The sequence below is a fragment of the Bactrocera dorsalis genome, chromosome 4, assembly GCF_023373825.1.
Source record: "Bactrocera dorsalis isolate Fly_Bdor chromosome 4, ASM2337382v1, whole genome shotgun sequence".
NCBI classification, from domain to species: Eukaryota; Metazoa; Arthropoda; class Insecta; order Diptera; family Tephritidae; genus Bactrocera; species Bactrocera dorsalis.
Window position 1 is genome coordinate 32,737,442 of NC_064306.1, and position 13,444 is coordinate 32,750,885.

The following is a 13,444-nucleotide window of genomic DNA, read 5'->3' on the forward strand; positions in this document are numbered from 1 at the left end:
ACGTTGTCAAAATTATCCGTTATTGTTGAGAAAAGTTTTACCAAGTTTATCATTTGATGTGGTGTCAATTCTGGAAAAGTAGGAGTTGAACCTGTTATAGTATCCAGAACGAAGCTGCGCAAGGGTTACTCTAGACTCTAGCGGCAGCTTTAGCTCGTTGTATGCAAGGAGTGGTTGTTTGACTCAAGTACGCCATTCATTGCGAGGGAGTCGGCGAAGGTGTTCGAAATTGCATTTTGTGCAGCCGTCGGGTAACACATCGTTTGACTTTGTCGAAAGCAGGGAGCAATGTAAACTGCCGGCTAAGTTACCTCGCGCACTTTATCGGGTCCGAGGAAGCATGGCTACTGAATTAAATATCAACTCGGTCGTCTTGTACACAGGGATCAGCATGGAGTACTCACTAGTTAAAAGAGCTATTTCGAGTGGGAAATTGGGGCGGTGTTTCGCGATTTTTGGAGCGAGCGGTAGAGCTGCGATCACCTTGTGGAATTGACGTTCACCAACGAAGTACCTCCGTAGGAATCTATAGTGCGGTAAAGGTGCTCGCGGTAAATTCTGTTAAGCCGATCCAGTTAACTTAGTAGAAATTAATGTTTGCAGTTGTCCACAAAAATAAAGTCTGAAGGTTTCTCGTTCTAGATAATTATGAGCCCATGCACGCAACTATCTCCTCGGTCTTACTCAGGAGTCTGTTACAGTTAAATTGTAGTCTTCAAGTTTGCCGTGTCCATGGGTCATCCTGGGAATGAAGGAGCGACGAGTAGGTGGTGGTTGTTGCAGCAGTAGAACCCGTGGTGTTAGTTTTCTACACCACTTTAGGCTGTTGCGGAAGCTGGAACACGTTGGGAAGTGACACTAGACAGCAAGACTTGCACTTAACTGATATGACGTTCCGACGTATGGTAGTCTGACACAACGGGCAGACTGTGTGAGGAATCAGGAGTTTCTGAGTGGTTCTTGCAGAATGATTGAAGTGGAATGAAAGTTGTGGAGGTCATGCTGCCTGCTTGAGCTTTAAGGGACCGTAGGGGTTCTTTGGTGGCCAGTCGACTAAAGTGGTAGCCCAGTGTGCGAACTGGATGCTTATTGCACAGCCGTAGAAGCTGACCTGAGCAGGCCTTAAGATGGCTCCATCCATTGCATGCATTGCTCTTAACCGAGATGAAGTTTGGAGCCTTCTAGCCCTGACCAGATAAAACCAGGGTCAATTCTGGTAATATTGAACCGGAAGTTGGGGAAATTGTTAATTTTTTTTTGTTTTTAAAGTATGAATTGTCAAGCAACGAAGGAAAGACATATGTGAATGAACCATTAACGTTTTCTTCAATCATCAGTGAACAGCTGATTATGACAGTACTTCCAATCATTTGAAAATTTCCTGCTGCTTTCGGTGTGCTGTCAGTTGTCAAAACAATCGAAATTTTTGCTGCTTTGTGGCATAAACGAAATTATTTTATATTTACAGATTTGCAATATATTTGTTAAAATGATTTCGAGTTGTGCATCTAAGTCAATCAATTTAGTGGTGAGTTACAATAAATTTTCTAAGCATGCGCTGGCAAAATAATTTTTTTGTCAAAGCGAAAAATAGATCTGTGCGTTATGTAATTTAAAACGTAAATCTGTTATTATTCCTAAATTATTTTAAATATTTAATTTTCGTATACAGCGTGGCGGTATGCGTGCTATCGCTACAAGTGCGGTCCAGCGAAGTGATCATCTTTTCGTACACCGTGACACACCCGAAGACAATCCAAACATCAAATTTGAGTTTACGCCGGAGAACAAGAAGGTAAGTTGTTGCCATATCTGCGCTTTATTCATTAACTTCTTATTGGAAATCATTTCTATTATCTTTAAAGCGCGTTGAGGCTATCATCAGCATATACCCAGAGGGTTATAAGCGCGCAGCAATGATCCCACTGCTCGACTTGGCACAGCGCCAATATGGTTGGCTGCCAATATCAGCAATGCAAAAAGTTGCAGAAATCTTGGAAGTGTCGCATATGCGCGTCTATGAAGTGGCCACTTTCTATACAATGTTTTTACGCAAACCTACTGGCAAATACCATATTCAAGTATGCACAACCACTCCATGTTGGTTACGTGGCTCCGATGAGATTATGGAATGTTGCAAGGTAAATTACAAATTTAGTGAAATAAAATTTTATTTCAAAACCCATTCAATTGTATGATTACAGAAAACTTTGGGAGTTGAGGTCGGTGAAATGACCAAGGATGGCCTTTTCACGATTTCCGAGGTAGAGTGTTTGGGTGCCTGTGTTAATGCTCCAATGGTGGCTATAAATGATGACTACTATGTAAGTTTGAAATTTGTATTTACATTATTCATCTTTTAAATTTCTTTGCCTCTCGTCAATGCAGGAAGACTTAACAGCTAAAGATATGCAACAAATTTTAGCCGACTTCAAAGCCGGTAAACCTTCACCACCCGGTCCACGCAACGGTCGTTACGCCAGTGAACCTGCAGGTGAACCAAGTTCACTTACTGAAGAGCCAAAAGGCCCAGGATTTGGTTTACAACCAGCGCTTGCATAAAGCCATTGATTTTGCAACTACAATAACATTAAACCATTTTCAAATAATTAAAACTGCTATTTTACGATAGTAAATGTTATGTTCTATAAGTGGAATAAAACGAAATAAATAATAGCAAATCGTTGTTTAAGGAAAAATAATAAGTTAATATCTTTGATAGAAGGAGACTATAATGTAAGTTTCAGTGATTCATGTTTAACTTTACAATTTATTCGAAGTAAAAGTCAATTATTATAGACCAATGCGAAAAAATAGTACTTGTATAAAAAAATTCCATATGCAATATAAGCATTATTAAGGAACAGATAAAATTTCTTCGTTTTCATCAACTTATTTAGCAAAAAAAAAAATATTCTGGATCAAATACCAGAAGAAGTAATTAATAAATATAAAATTGTGTTGCTAGTTGTTTAGATGGCAATATATGTATGTATGTATGTAAAAAACTGAAGCGCTGTCATTCATTATATTTATTCTTAAAATCGTGTAGAGTTATAGCTTTGTATAAATCTACTGGTTACAATTTTTAGAACTTGTTTAATTTTCTTTTTTTTTTCTTTTTTATAAAAAAAAAAATAATTTGCAATATTTTCATATGGTTGATAAAATGTTTAATTCAATGTTTCTTATTCATTTAAATCAAATATACATTATAAATGTATTACTACTAATACGTACATCATGTCACCGAGGGCGTACATACATATGTATATACGCATAGTTGATTTTTTTTATATATATTCGGCGAAGTAATATTTAACTTAAAAAGTCTAAAATTCGGTCAAATTAATTTTTGTTTGGCATGCGGTGACAGATAGAATTTAGATAGATATTAATAAAGCAATATCGGCTAAAATGTTAACATTCAAAAGCAAATTTTTGGAACTAAAAATTTAAAACACCGCAAGACATGCTTAGATGTTGCCGTATATATAAAAAATATTTTTTCAGATAAAAGAAACGTTATAAAGACATCAAAAAAGTATGTCGTTAAACTTCAAGTTACTCATCACTATCACCATAATAAACCCTGCAAATAAAAAGTTTATTATATAAAAAGTATTTGGATGGTTTTGAAACAACTCTTACGCATACCTTTTCTTTGATACGGCGCGCTTTGATTTTCGCCCAATTGGATTATGGTAATTTGTACGTGGTGATGTTTCATTTACAAGCCGTTTGGTTTTTTTCGGCTCTTCACGAAGTTCTTTAAATGATACATTTTCTTGGGATTTCATGCGTTTCATAAATTTATCAATGATTTCGTCACATGACAAATTCGCTTCCGGTTCCCAAGTGTCCGCCTTCGGTCCAAAACCCTTCCAACGTATGCGAAATATGCGTTGATTCTTCTCTTCAGCATAGTCGATTATCTTGTCTACCTCCCATTCTTTGTTTGGATCAACCGATGATTCGCTTTTTGTTGGACGTCCTTTCTTTGCAGCAACACCACTTTTCTTATTTGTTTTGTTGGCCGATTGCTAAAAAAAGACAATTCCATAGTAAATATCATATTCAAAGCAAATATATTTCGTTTATAAATACCTTATTTTGATATCTTTCAATTATATCTGGGCACGATAGAGTATCCTCTGGCTCCCATGTGTCGTCATCCTTGGTGTATCCTTTCCAGCGTATCAAATAGTAAGTAACACCATGTTCTACCTTATGACCCACAATATCTTTAACCTTGTAAATAGAATTATCAAATTGTTTACTTTAGCTTTTCATATAGTACATTATAGTACTTGTTCATAACCGGAAATCATTATTGACGTATGCATGGCCAAATCTTCTACATTTTTATATTAATTAGAATTCATATATTGTTTTAATATTAAAATTTAATCAAATATCGTTTCCCGATATTTTTAGTATTGTTGAATATCGATAATTTTAAAATAATAAGTTATGAAAATTAAATCTTCCCATACCTCGTATACTTCCTCATCTCCTCCGTCATCCTCCTCTACCGCCAGAGCCTTAGTTTGTGCTTTTTTGCCCTTGCCACGCCTACCAGCGGTCTTGCCGTTCTTTCCCGTAGCTTTCTGTTTTCCACCCGCTGTCGACTTGCGCCCCTTCTTAGCTCCACCACCACCAGTACCGCCGCCATTTAATGGCTCATCGTCACTGTCCATATTATCATTGTCGCCATCCGTTAGTTTCTCTGGCGCTGCTTTGCGTTTGTTCCCCTTCTTACCGCTCGTACCGCTACTTCCTTCCTCTTCCTGATCATCATCGGTGACACTACCCTGTACAGAATGGAATTCATCATCGGTATTCCCTTGGGGATGTGTTTGATCTCTTACAACGCTTTGTTTTTTCTTTCCATCATCACCTTCTTCACGTCCAGCTTCAACTTCCGATTCATCGCTATTGGACTCCACCGTGGCGCTTTTTTTAGTTTCCTCATCTTGTTCGTTTTCATTTTCAGCAGATTCCGCATATTCTGCAATTTTTTTCTTATGTACTCTTCCCATTTTTATTTTCGCCGCTTTAAAACTTGAAAATATTTTCTTTCACAAATTATACACTTTTTGTTGGAGATATTTTTTTTAACTCTCAACCTTTAAAGAAATGAATATTCAATCTCAAAAATTTCCGAATAAAGTGCTTTTAACTACACAAAATGTACCTTTATTTTTTAGGACGCCGTGAAAATTGTGGCAAAAAACAGAAGCACTGAAAAAGGAGTACAGAAATTTACAAAATGAATTGAATGAAACGATGCGGTAAATGATATGGAACAACATGGAAACGAACCAACAGAGTTGCAATAATTGTAGATACGATATACTTCAAATCATTTCACATAAAGAAAACAACATTTTGAACGCACGTGGACTGCATTTTACATAGAAATCTGCCGATTTGTTCAATAATTTATAAATAATAATGATTAAAGCTAAGAAACGTGCGTCGGAGAATGACACTGACGGGCCAATTAAGAAAAAATTCTCGAAATTCGAAGGAGGCAAAGCCGTAAATAAATCGGTAAAAGGAGAAGATCGGACCAAAGCAAACAAATTTGCTAAAAAATCCACTGGGAATTCGAAATTTCCTCCAAAAAATGTTGGCAAACCAGGTGCAAATAAATTCTCAGGAAAACCAGGAGCCAACAAATTCGTTGGAAAGTTTAATGGTTCCGGCAAATTTGATAAGAATGATAAAGGTAAGAAGTTGGGTGAAAAGGGGAGCGGACCTGCCGATGGCGAAAAAACCGACTGGCGTAAATTCAAGCAAGAAAAGAAGGAGCTGAAACTTAAACGAAAACAAGCCAAGGATTCTTATCAGGTGTCAGTGGAAGCTAAACAAATTTATGAAAAGCTGAAATGGTAATTAATTGTTTTCTTGTACATACTACTGAGAAATTTAAATTTATATTCCTGAAGTCGTCGTACAGAAAAAAAATCTGAGCTCGTGGAAAAACTATATAATATTCTGAATCGTGGCGATGTGATAAAGAAGTTAATAATGGCACACGATACGGCACGTATCATACAATGCATGTTAAAGCATTCTTCGCCTTCACTTCGGGATCAATTATCCGAGGTAATATATATGTCTTTTTACATTTATTTACATTTATTAATAATAAAAAATAAATATATGCAGAAACTGCTTCCTCTGGTCGTTGAGATGTGTGTGTCTAAATATTCTCACTTTTGTGTATTAAGAATGTTCAAATATGGCTCACCTACTATAAAATCAAAAATTGTTGATAGCTTTATGGGCAATGTAATACGCTTAGCTGGACACAATATATCTAGTAAAATTCTGGATCACGCCTATCACACTGTAGCAAATACAAAACAACGGATTTATCTCCGTCAAGAATTTTATGGAGAACTGTATCGTCAGTCAAAAGATGATAATGTGAAAACACTCGCTGATGCTTACAAAGATGCAATCGATATGAAATTGTCCATATTGAGTGCTGTAAAATCCAACATCGACCATTTGGCCAACAAACAGTTAGTGGATAATTCTCTGGTGCACGCAGTCATCTTGGAATATTTAACAGTTTGTGCAGATGATAAAATAGAAGAAACCGTTAGTTCATTTGCCCCTCTAATACCACTTATGCTAACAACTAAGGATGGAACTCAGGCGGCAATAATTTGTTTTTATAAATCTACTCCCAAAAATAGGCGGGTAAGTTAATAAGAAACATATCTATTTTTCTTAAAACAAGATTCAATTTATTTCCTATTTTGATTGTCCTTAACCTCTTTTCAAAATATAAAACTTTCAGGCTATAATAAAAACCATCAAAGATCACTTGATAAAAATTAGTACACATGAGCATGGTCATATTTTCTTAATAGCCTTAGTAAACTGTCTTGATGACACAAAAGCAACTAAGAAGGCAATATATGACAATTTGAATCCCGAGTTGAAAACTTTGATGGAAAATCAATGGGGTCGTCGTGTCATTGAATGGTTCGTTGTGCCTGCTGATACAAATTGCTTCCATCCCAGCTTCATTACAAGCATTAATGATGGATTGCAATATGGAAAAAAAGATACCGATGTTAGACGTAAAGAAATATTCGAACAGATCGAAGAGCCCTTATCTACAGCCATTTCTGAAGACCCGAAATTCTGGCTGTCTAATCGACATATAGGTCTCGTCACAGCCGAAATATTGAAGAAATGTATGTGTTCTTTTTCTAATAATGCTTGCCATTATTTAAAATAACTACCTTTTGTTTTCATTTCCTTTTTAGTAAGTCAAGAGCATTTTGAGAAAGCTTCCAGAGCCCTCGCTGATGTTATTGTGGATACAACTTGGACTGTAACTATAGAAGAGGAAGGAAAAACGAAAACCACAAAAAGCACTCACGATGTAGAGAAAATAATTGCAGAAGCAACCAAAGTGAAGAAACAAAAACGCTTGGCAGCTGCTGCTGACGCTGATGAGCCACAGAACGATTCATCGGATGATGAAGTAGAAGAAGCTAAAGAACCGATCGCTGTGGTAACAGCACGAGGCATTGAGGAATCTGGTCTGCATATTGTATTGAAAAAGATTATCAAAAATGATAAAGAACGTTTGTCCACAAACGAGAGTGCAGAAACATTTGGATCAATCCTCGTCCAAAAACTCAATTCTGATACGGTAAGAAATACCATATTTGCATATATCACCCACATTAAATTACCTTATTAATTTTTAGCTGCGAGATTGGTTGAATGTAAACCGAGCCTGTTTTATATTACTAAATGTTTTCGAGCAAAATACTGAGGCTGTGAAATCAGCACTTAAAGAGCTCCTTAAGCCATTAAGTGAAGTGCTAAAGAAAGAAAAGTGTACTGGGCAAAAGCTATTATTGAATAAAATGGAATTTTAATATAGTATCTTTGATTTATTTTAATTTTATCATATGTATTTTTGATAATTTTAATGGATTACTTGTTTAGCTAACAATATGAAAGTAATTACAGATAAAATAAAAAGTTTAGTTATTAGAAATTTTTAAATGCGATTTTAGTTAGTTAAATCGAGTAGGAGCGTTTTATGTTAATATAAATTGTTTATTCCGTACGTAGAATTATATGTAGTCCGGAATCTGTATCGACAATTTTCGACATTTGTCCAACCTTCAAACTAAATGCTGCATCTTCAAATGCCTTTTGCATTTGACCTAAAACAAAATGAACATGAAAGCATACAGTACATAAATAAAACAATTATGGATACCTTTGCCAAATGGACCTAAATCTCCGCCACGTTTTGCGGAGCTGCAGTCAGAGTACTTAGTTGCTAGTGCGGCTAATGTAGTGTCACCAGACTCAATCTGCTTGCGATAGTCATCTAAAATCGCACGTGCTTCTTCTTTAGATCGCGTAATATTTTCTTCGCGCCATGAACTAGGACGGCGACTACCTTTATGCTTAACAAGTAAATGAGAACATCGCACCTCACTAGGACCAGATGATTCCTTTTTTGCGGGCTCAGACGGTAAATCCCACTGGGATTCTTTTGTATAAATATTTAAATAATAAGTCAACCCTGCAAAGTAAAATAAACCCCAATTTTATTCCTTTCCTTTCCGTAAATATGTAAGTATATACGCAATTCTAATATTCATTGACGATAACGTTCTATATGGAAGTATTGTATAAAAGTCATATATAACTTACCCGTTGACCGACTTTTACGCACTTCCCAACCTTCGGGTATATTTTTCTCGGTGTCTGACATAATAGTTTATATTTATTTTATTTTTTGTAGTTGAATAAAATTTGCAAATATTTAGATACAAGAAATGAGTGCAAAACGCCGCAACTCCTCAGAGCAAATTACTCAGCTATTGAGACAAAATGGAAACGGAACGCCCCAGAATGATTAATATGTTCCAAAATTCTTTACATAGAATAAATCCAATAAAAATAAAAAAAAGTGGTAAATGTTCAGGAGAGCGGCTTTTCCGAAAACGTGCACCAATTTTCACGGGAAAGGTCTTAAAATACTCGTTTTTTAGTTCTAATTTACGAATATGTTAGGCGCGTGCCTTTAAAATCAGTATTTTCTTTGTTTTTATCAAAAAACATCGTATGTCCCGAAATCAAAATTCACTTTTGCACTTTACACGTCTTTGGATGTTGAAATTATACTTTCTATAAGTTATATTCACGTAATTATTGATGTTCTTTCGTTAATCAATAAGATAAATAGGTTTTTTTGTTATTTTTATAAAAATATGAAAAACTTTACAATCACTTCAATTCAACGAAAATGGCAAGGTATGTTCGAAATTATGGCACAGCTGTTGTAAATTCGAATGGCCACTATTGATTCATGATCGTTTTCGAATTATCGATACTCTCAATATTTGAGGCTGATCGAGAATTGGTAAAAATGAGAAATACATAATAGGAAAATTTATAATTCATTATTATTGCAGAAAGAAGAAGAATTTGGACACAGAAGAATTTGAACACCGGGGTTTTGGACCGACCAGGGATATTATTTTTCGAGCGCTCGAAAAATAATATCCCTGGTCGGTCCAAAACCCCGGTGTTCAAAATTCTTCTGTGTCCAAATTCTTCTTCTTTCTGCAAAAATAATGAATTATAAATTTTCCTATTATATATTTCTCATTTTTACCAATTCTCGATCAGCCTCAAATATTGAGAGTATCGATATTTTAATTTATTTATATTTTCCCAATTATTGTTATTTTTCTATTGTGTATTTCTCATTTTTACCAATTTTCTTTCAAAATCGAATATTGAGAATATCGATATTTTAATTATTTTTATTTTTCCAATTAATAATATTTTTCTATTATATATCTCTCATTTTTATCAATTTTTGTTTAGTCTAGAATATCGAGAGTATCGATATTTCGAACCCGATCACTGCTTTTATCACTAGTTCTCAATTGAATTTCGAATAGTGATGCCATTTATAGCGTGAATATTGTGCAAAATCGAAATATTTTTTATTGTTTTTATTGCAAAAATACATAAAATTAGATAACGCGCCATACATATTCGTGAATCGGAATTAAAAACGAATTTTTTAAGACATTTCCCGTGAAAATTGGTGTACGTTTTCGGAAAAGCCGCTCTCCTGAACATTTACCAAAAAAATATGTTCTTAAAAGAACAAACACTGTTGTGCTTTGTGATATAATGCATTTTGAATTTTTTTTTGAAAATAATAAGAATTCTTAGAACACATTATAAATAAAGTTTTTGGTATGTCAAAGTGCGACCAACAAACAAAATCGATAGCTCTCGACTAAAATTGTAAGTCCATCACCTTCGACTATCAGCTGTAATTGACAGCATAGTGCAAATTTTAATTTATTGTGTCTGTGACTTTGGTTAAAATTGTGTATAAAAAGCTAACAAAAAAATTCTGTGCGAGTGAAATATAAATAGTGATTTTTATTGTGCAGTTCAAAAGCACACACCTTTATTCCGGTGTTAAAGTGCTGAATTAAAAAGATGTCCCGAAATTCAAAGCCTGGACCGATACCAAATCGATGGCTGAATTGCCCACGAAAGAGCGAAAAATTAATTGCTGAAAGATTTTTGGCATTTAAAACACCATTGAGTAGTGCATTCGATGATCAAGTCCCAATTGAATGTCTCTTTCATCCTGAAATGATTTTTGACTATTTTAAAGCAATAAAGGTATGTACTGATACCCTGCAACGTGTCGCCAATATTGTATGCACAACTACTTTTATGTTACCATATGTATGTACATGTATACATATTCGATGTGGCTGTTGTTGATCAATATATTATTTTCGTATAATTTTGGCAATAACAGTTTGTAATTTTAGTTAAAACTAGGCCTTTGGATTGATTTGACCAACACAACGCGTTTTTATAATCGTAAAATTGTTGAATCACGCGATGCTCAATATGTAAAGCTACAGTGTCGCGGCCATGGAGAAACACCTTCACCAGAGCAAACTCAATCATTTATCGAAATTGTTGACCGATTTGTCAATGAACGTCCTTTTGAAACTGTAGGCGTACATTGTACACATGGTTTCAATAGAACAGGATTTTTAATTGCTTCCTACTTAGTGGAAAGACTGGATTACTCAATTGAAGCAGCAATAGCCATATTTGCGGAGGCACGTCCACCAGGAATTTACAAACAGGACTATATTAATGAATTATTTCGTCGGTACGAAGATGATGAGGACCCTCTACCAGCGCCTGCCTTACCAGCATGGTGTTTAGAATATGATGACGGTGATGGAAATGACGCAAACTCCTACGACTCGAATAAGCGTAAAGCAGACGACGTAAACAACGTCAATGGCGACGAACAAGAGGAGTACGAAGAAGATGATCAAACTGAAGAGGAACCGGGCGCTTCCAATGGCGGTGGCCCTAAAAAGAAGCGACGCAAAGAGTTGGTAATTAAAAATGCCACCTTCATGAGCGGTGTTCCAGGTGTAGTGCAAGTAACTGACCAACCAAGGTTGGGAGATTTACAGCTAAAAGTACAGGAGATGTGCGGTTGGAAAAAATCTGGTTTTCCTGGTGCGCAGCCCGTATCTATGGATAAGAATAATTTAAAACGTTTAAGCGAGATACCATATCGAGTGTCGTGGAAGGCGGATGGCACGCGGTAAGTTATATATACGCACATGTTTTTATAATACTACTATTACTTTCTTAACTATTCACCACAGGTACATGATGCTTATCAATAAACGTGATGAGATTTACTTTTTCGACAGGAACAACACCTGTTTCCAAGTCGAAAACATAACATTTGTCAAAGCTGGCAATTTAGGTCAACACTTAGAAGACACCCTTCTAGATGGAGTAAGCTATCAAATTAATTTTTTTCCAACCATAATATTAATAATTGTTTGCACTAGGAAATGGTTATTGACAAACTCAATGGTGAATCTATTCCGCGCTACCTCATTTACGATATAATTAAAATTTCTAATTATGACATTGGTGCGAAACCCTTCTATCCCGACCGGCTGACTTGCATTAAAAAAGAAATTATAGGTGTGTTGGCACCCAAACGAACTAGACTTGCTTAATAAATCTCTTCAAACGCATATTTTTTAGAACCACGCTACGAGGCTATCACTAAAGGACTGATCAATAGACCGTTGGAACCATTCAGCATTCGTAATAAAGAATTTTGGGACATCCGCCAATCTGCCTCCTTACTGGGTGAAAAGTTCTCAAAGTCGTTATTACATGTACCCGATGGTTTAATTTTTCAACCTTCAAAACAAGTAAGATTAAGAAAAAATAAATTAACGAATTGAGCTGCTGTCATTTCAATAATAACACTTGTTTTCAGCCCTACACAGCTGGCGTGTGCAAGGACGTACTTAAATGGAAACCAAGTAATATGAACTCAATCGATTTTCGACTTAAAATAAAAGTGGAAAGTGCCCCAGGGTTAGTGCAATCTTTTATTTTATATATTTTTGAAATGTGTACTAACTAAAGCATTTTCTTCTTTTTAGCATGTTAACTGAGAAAGTGGGCTACCTTTATGTCGGTGGCACAACAGAATGTTTTTCCAAGATGAAATACACAAAGGCGTTAAAGAATTTAGATAATAAGATCATTGAATGCGCCATAAATCAGAAGGGCGAATGGGAATTTATGCGCGAACGCACAGACAAAACGCTTCCGAATAGTTTTAACACTGCCACCTGTGAGTTTCTAATGTCAATTGCACAAATTATAATTTTATAAAAATCTATCTCTATCTATTATGTTACAGCGGTTATGGAAAGTATTCGTTATCCGATAACTCAGTCTGGTTTACTGCATTTTATTGCCAACTATGGACATCGAGATGACAATGACATGATGCCACCACCACAGCGTCAGCCTCACCATACTCAACATCATCATCAGCAGCAGCAGCAGAGACATAGCCAGCCACCAGTGCAGCAACATCAACAACCACAACTACAAAACCATCATCAAACCGTCAACCGTCAACAAAAATAGGGGAGTTAGAACAGCATGAACCGCAATAAATGTTAACAGTAAAATAGAACTTTTAAATTAAGTTTAATACACAAAATACGCAAATTTTATACGGGAGTATAAAGTTGAAAGCATAAATATGATAACCATATTGGGAAAATATATGATTGAAAGCGTTACATAACGTGACATAATCAGTAATTTTTTTTTTTTATAAGTGATAATCGTGCATTAACCTACAGTTTTCTTTTTTGGATCCTGAACATGGTGTTTGGAGTTTATTACGAAGTTTGTAACAGCCAGAGGGGCCATGTCTGTCTGTATATATTCAAACTTGCCCTCGGTTTTAAAGTTATCGATCTGAAAATCGGCACGCGTTCTTTTCTCCCCAAAAAGCTGCTCATTTGTCTTTCCTTTGACAGCATCAAAC

At 35.6% G+C, this 13,444-nt stretch overlaps 5 protein-coding genes across 7 annotated transcripts; 3 read left to right on the plus strand and 2 right to left on the minus strand.

Annotated features, from left to right (window-relative positions):
* The first annotated feature begins 1,354 nt into the window (after positions 1-1,354).
* LOC105222868 (NADH dehydrogenase [ubiquinone] flavoprotein 2, mitochondrial) lies at positions 1,355-2,705 on the plus strand. Its single transcript, XM_011200397.4, has 5 exons — positions 1,355-1,528; positions 1,673-1,795; positions 1,866-2,141; positions 2,205-2,324; positions 2,389-2,705. Exons 1-5 carry the CDS (start codon positions 1,490-1,492, stop codon positions 2,560-2,562), a joined length of 732 nt encoding a protein of 243 aa, XP_011198699.1. The 5' UTR covers positions 1,355-1,489; the 3' UTR covers positions 2,563-2,705.
* A 312-nt stretch (positions 2,706-3,017) lies between these two features.
* Positions 3,018-5,305, minus strand: LOC105222869 (cylicin-2). Of its 3 annotated transcripts, XM_011200400.4 has the most exons (6): positions 5,198-5,305; positions 4,872-5,129; positions 4,497-4,814; positions 4,108-4,251; positions 3,658-4,043; positions 3,018-3,592 (listed from the first exon to the last, which is right to left on the minus strand). In XM_011200400.4, exons 2-6 carry the CDS (start codon positions 5,040-5,042, stop codon positions 3,565-3,567), a joined length of 1,047 nt encoding a protein of 348 aa, XP_011198702.2. In that variant the 5' UTR covers positions 5,043-5,129; positions 5,198-5,305; the 3' UTR covers positions 3,018-3,564. The 3 variants fall into 3 exon arrangements, with proteins under 3 accessions (XP_011198702.2, XP_029404785.2, XP_029404784.2); XM_029548925.2 differs by having other exon boundaries at positions 4,497-5,129; XM_029548924.2 differs by having other exon boundaries at positions 4,497-5,254.
* Positions 5,306-5,349: 44 nt separating this feature from the next.
* LOC105222871 (protein penguin) lies at positions 5,350-8,038 on the plus strand. Its single transcript, XM_011200402.4, has 6 exons — positions 5,350-5,897; positions 5,955-6,114; positions 6,178-6,717; positions 6,818-7,220; positions 7,293-7,684; positions 7,743-8,038. The coding sequence occupies exons 1-6, from the start codon at positions 5,458-5,460 to the stop codon at positions 7,914-7,916; spliced, it is 2,109 nt and encodes a 702-aa protein (XP_011198704.2). The 5' UTR covers positions 5,350-5,457; the 3' UTR covers positions 7,917-8,038.
* LOC105222870 (putative peptidyl-prolyl cis-trans isomerase dodo) lies at positions 7,911-8,877 on the minus strand. Its single transcript, XM_011200401.2, has 3 exons — positions 8,710-8,877; positions 8,267-8,578; positions 7,911-8,210 (listed from the first exon to the last, which is right to left on the minus strand). Exons 1-3 carry the CDS (start codon positions 8,768-8,770, stop codon positions 8,101-8,103), a joined length of 483 nt encoding a protein of 160 aa, XP_011198703.1. The 5' UTR covers positions 8,771-8,877; the 3' UTR covers positions 7,911-8,100.
* A 1,462-nt stretch (positions 8,878-10,339) lies between these two features.
* Positions 10,340-13,208, plus strand: LOC105222872 (mRNA-capping enzyme). The gene is made up of 8 exons (XM_011200403.4): positions 10,340-10,713; positions 10,869-11,671; positions 11,736-11,871; positions 11,928-12,066; positions 12,130-12,302; positions 12,371-12,471; positions 12,540-12,733; positions 12,803-13,208. Exons 1-8 carry the CDS (start codon positions 10,525-10,527, stop codon positions 13,033-13,035), a joined length of 1,968 nt encoding a protein of 655 aa, XP_011198705.2. The 5' UTR covers positions 10,340-10,524; the 3' UTR covers positions 13,036-13,208.
* The last annotated feature ends 236 nt before the right edge of the window (positions 13,209-13,444 follow it).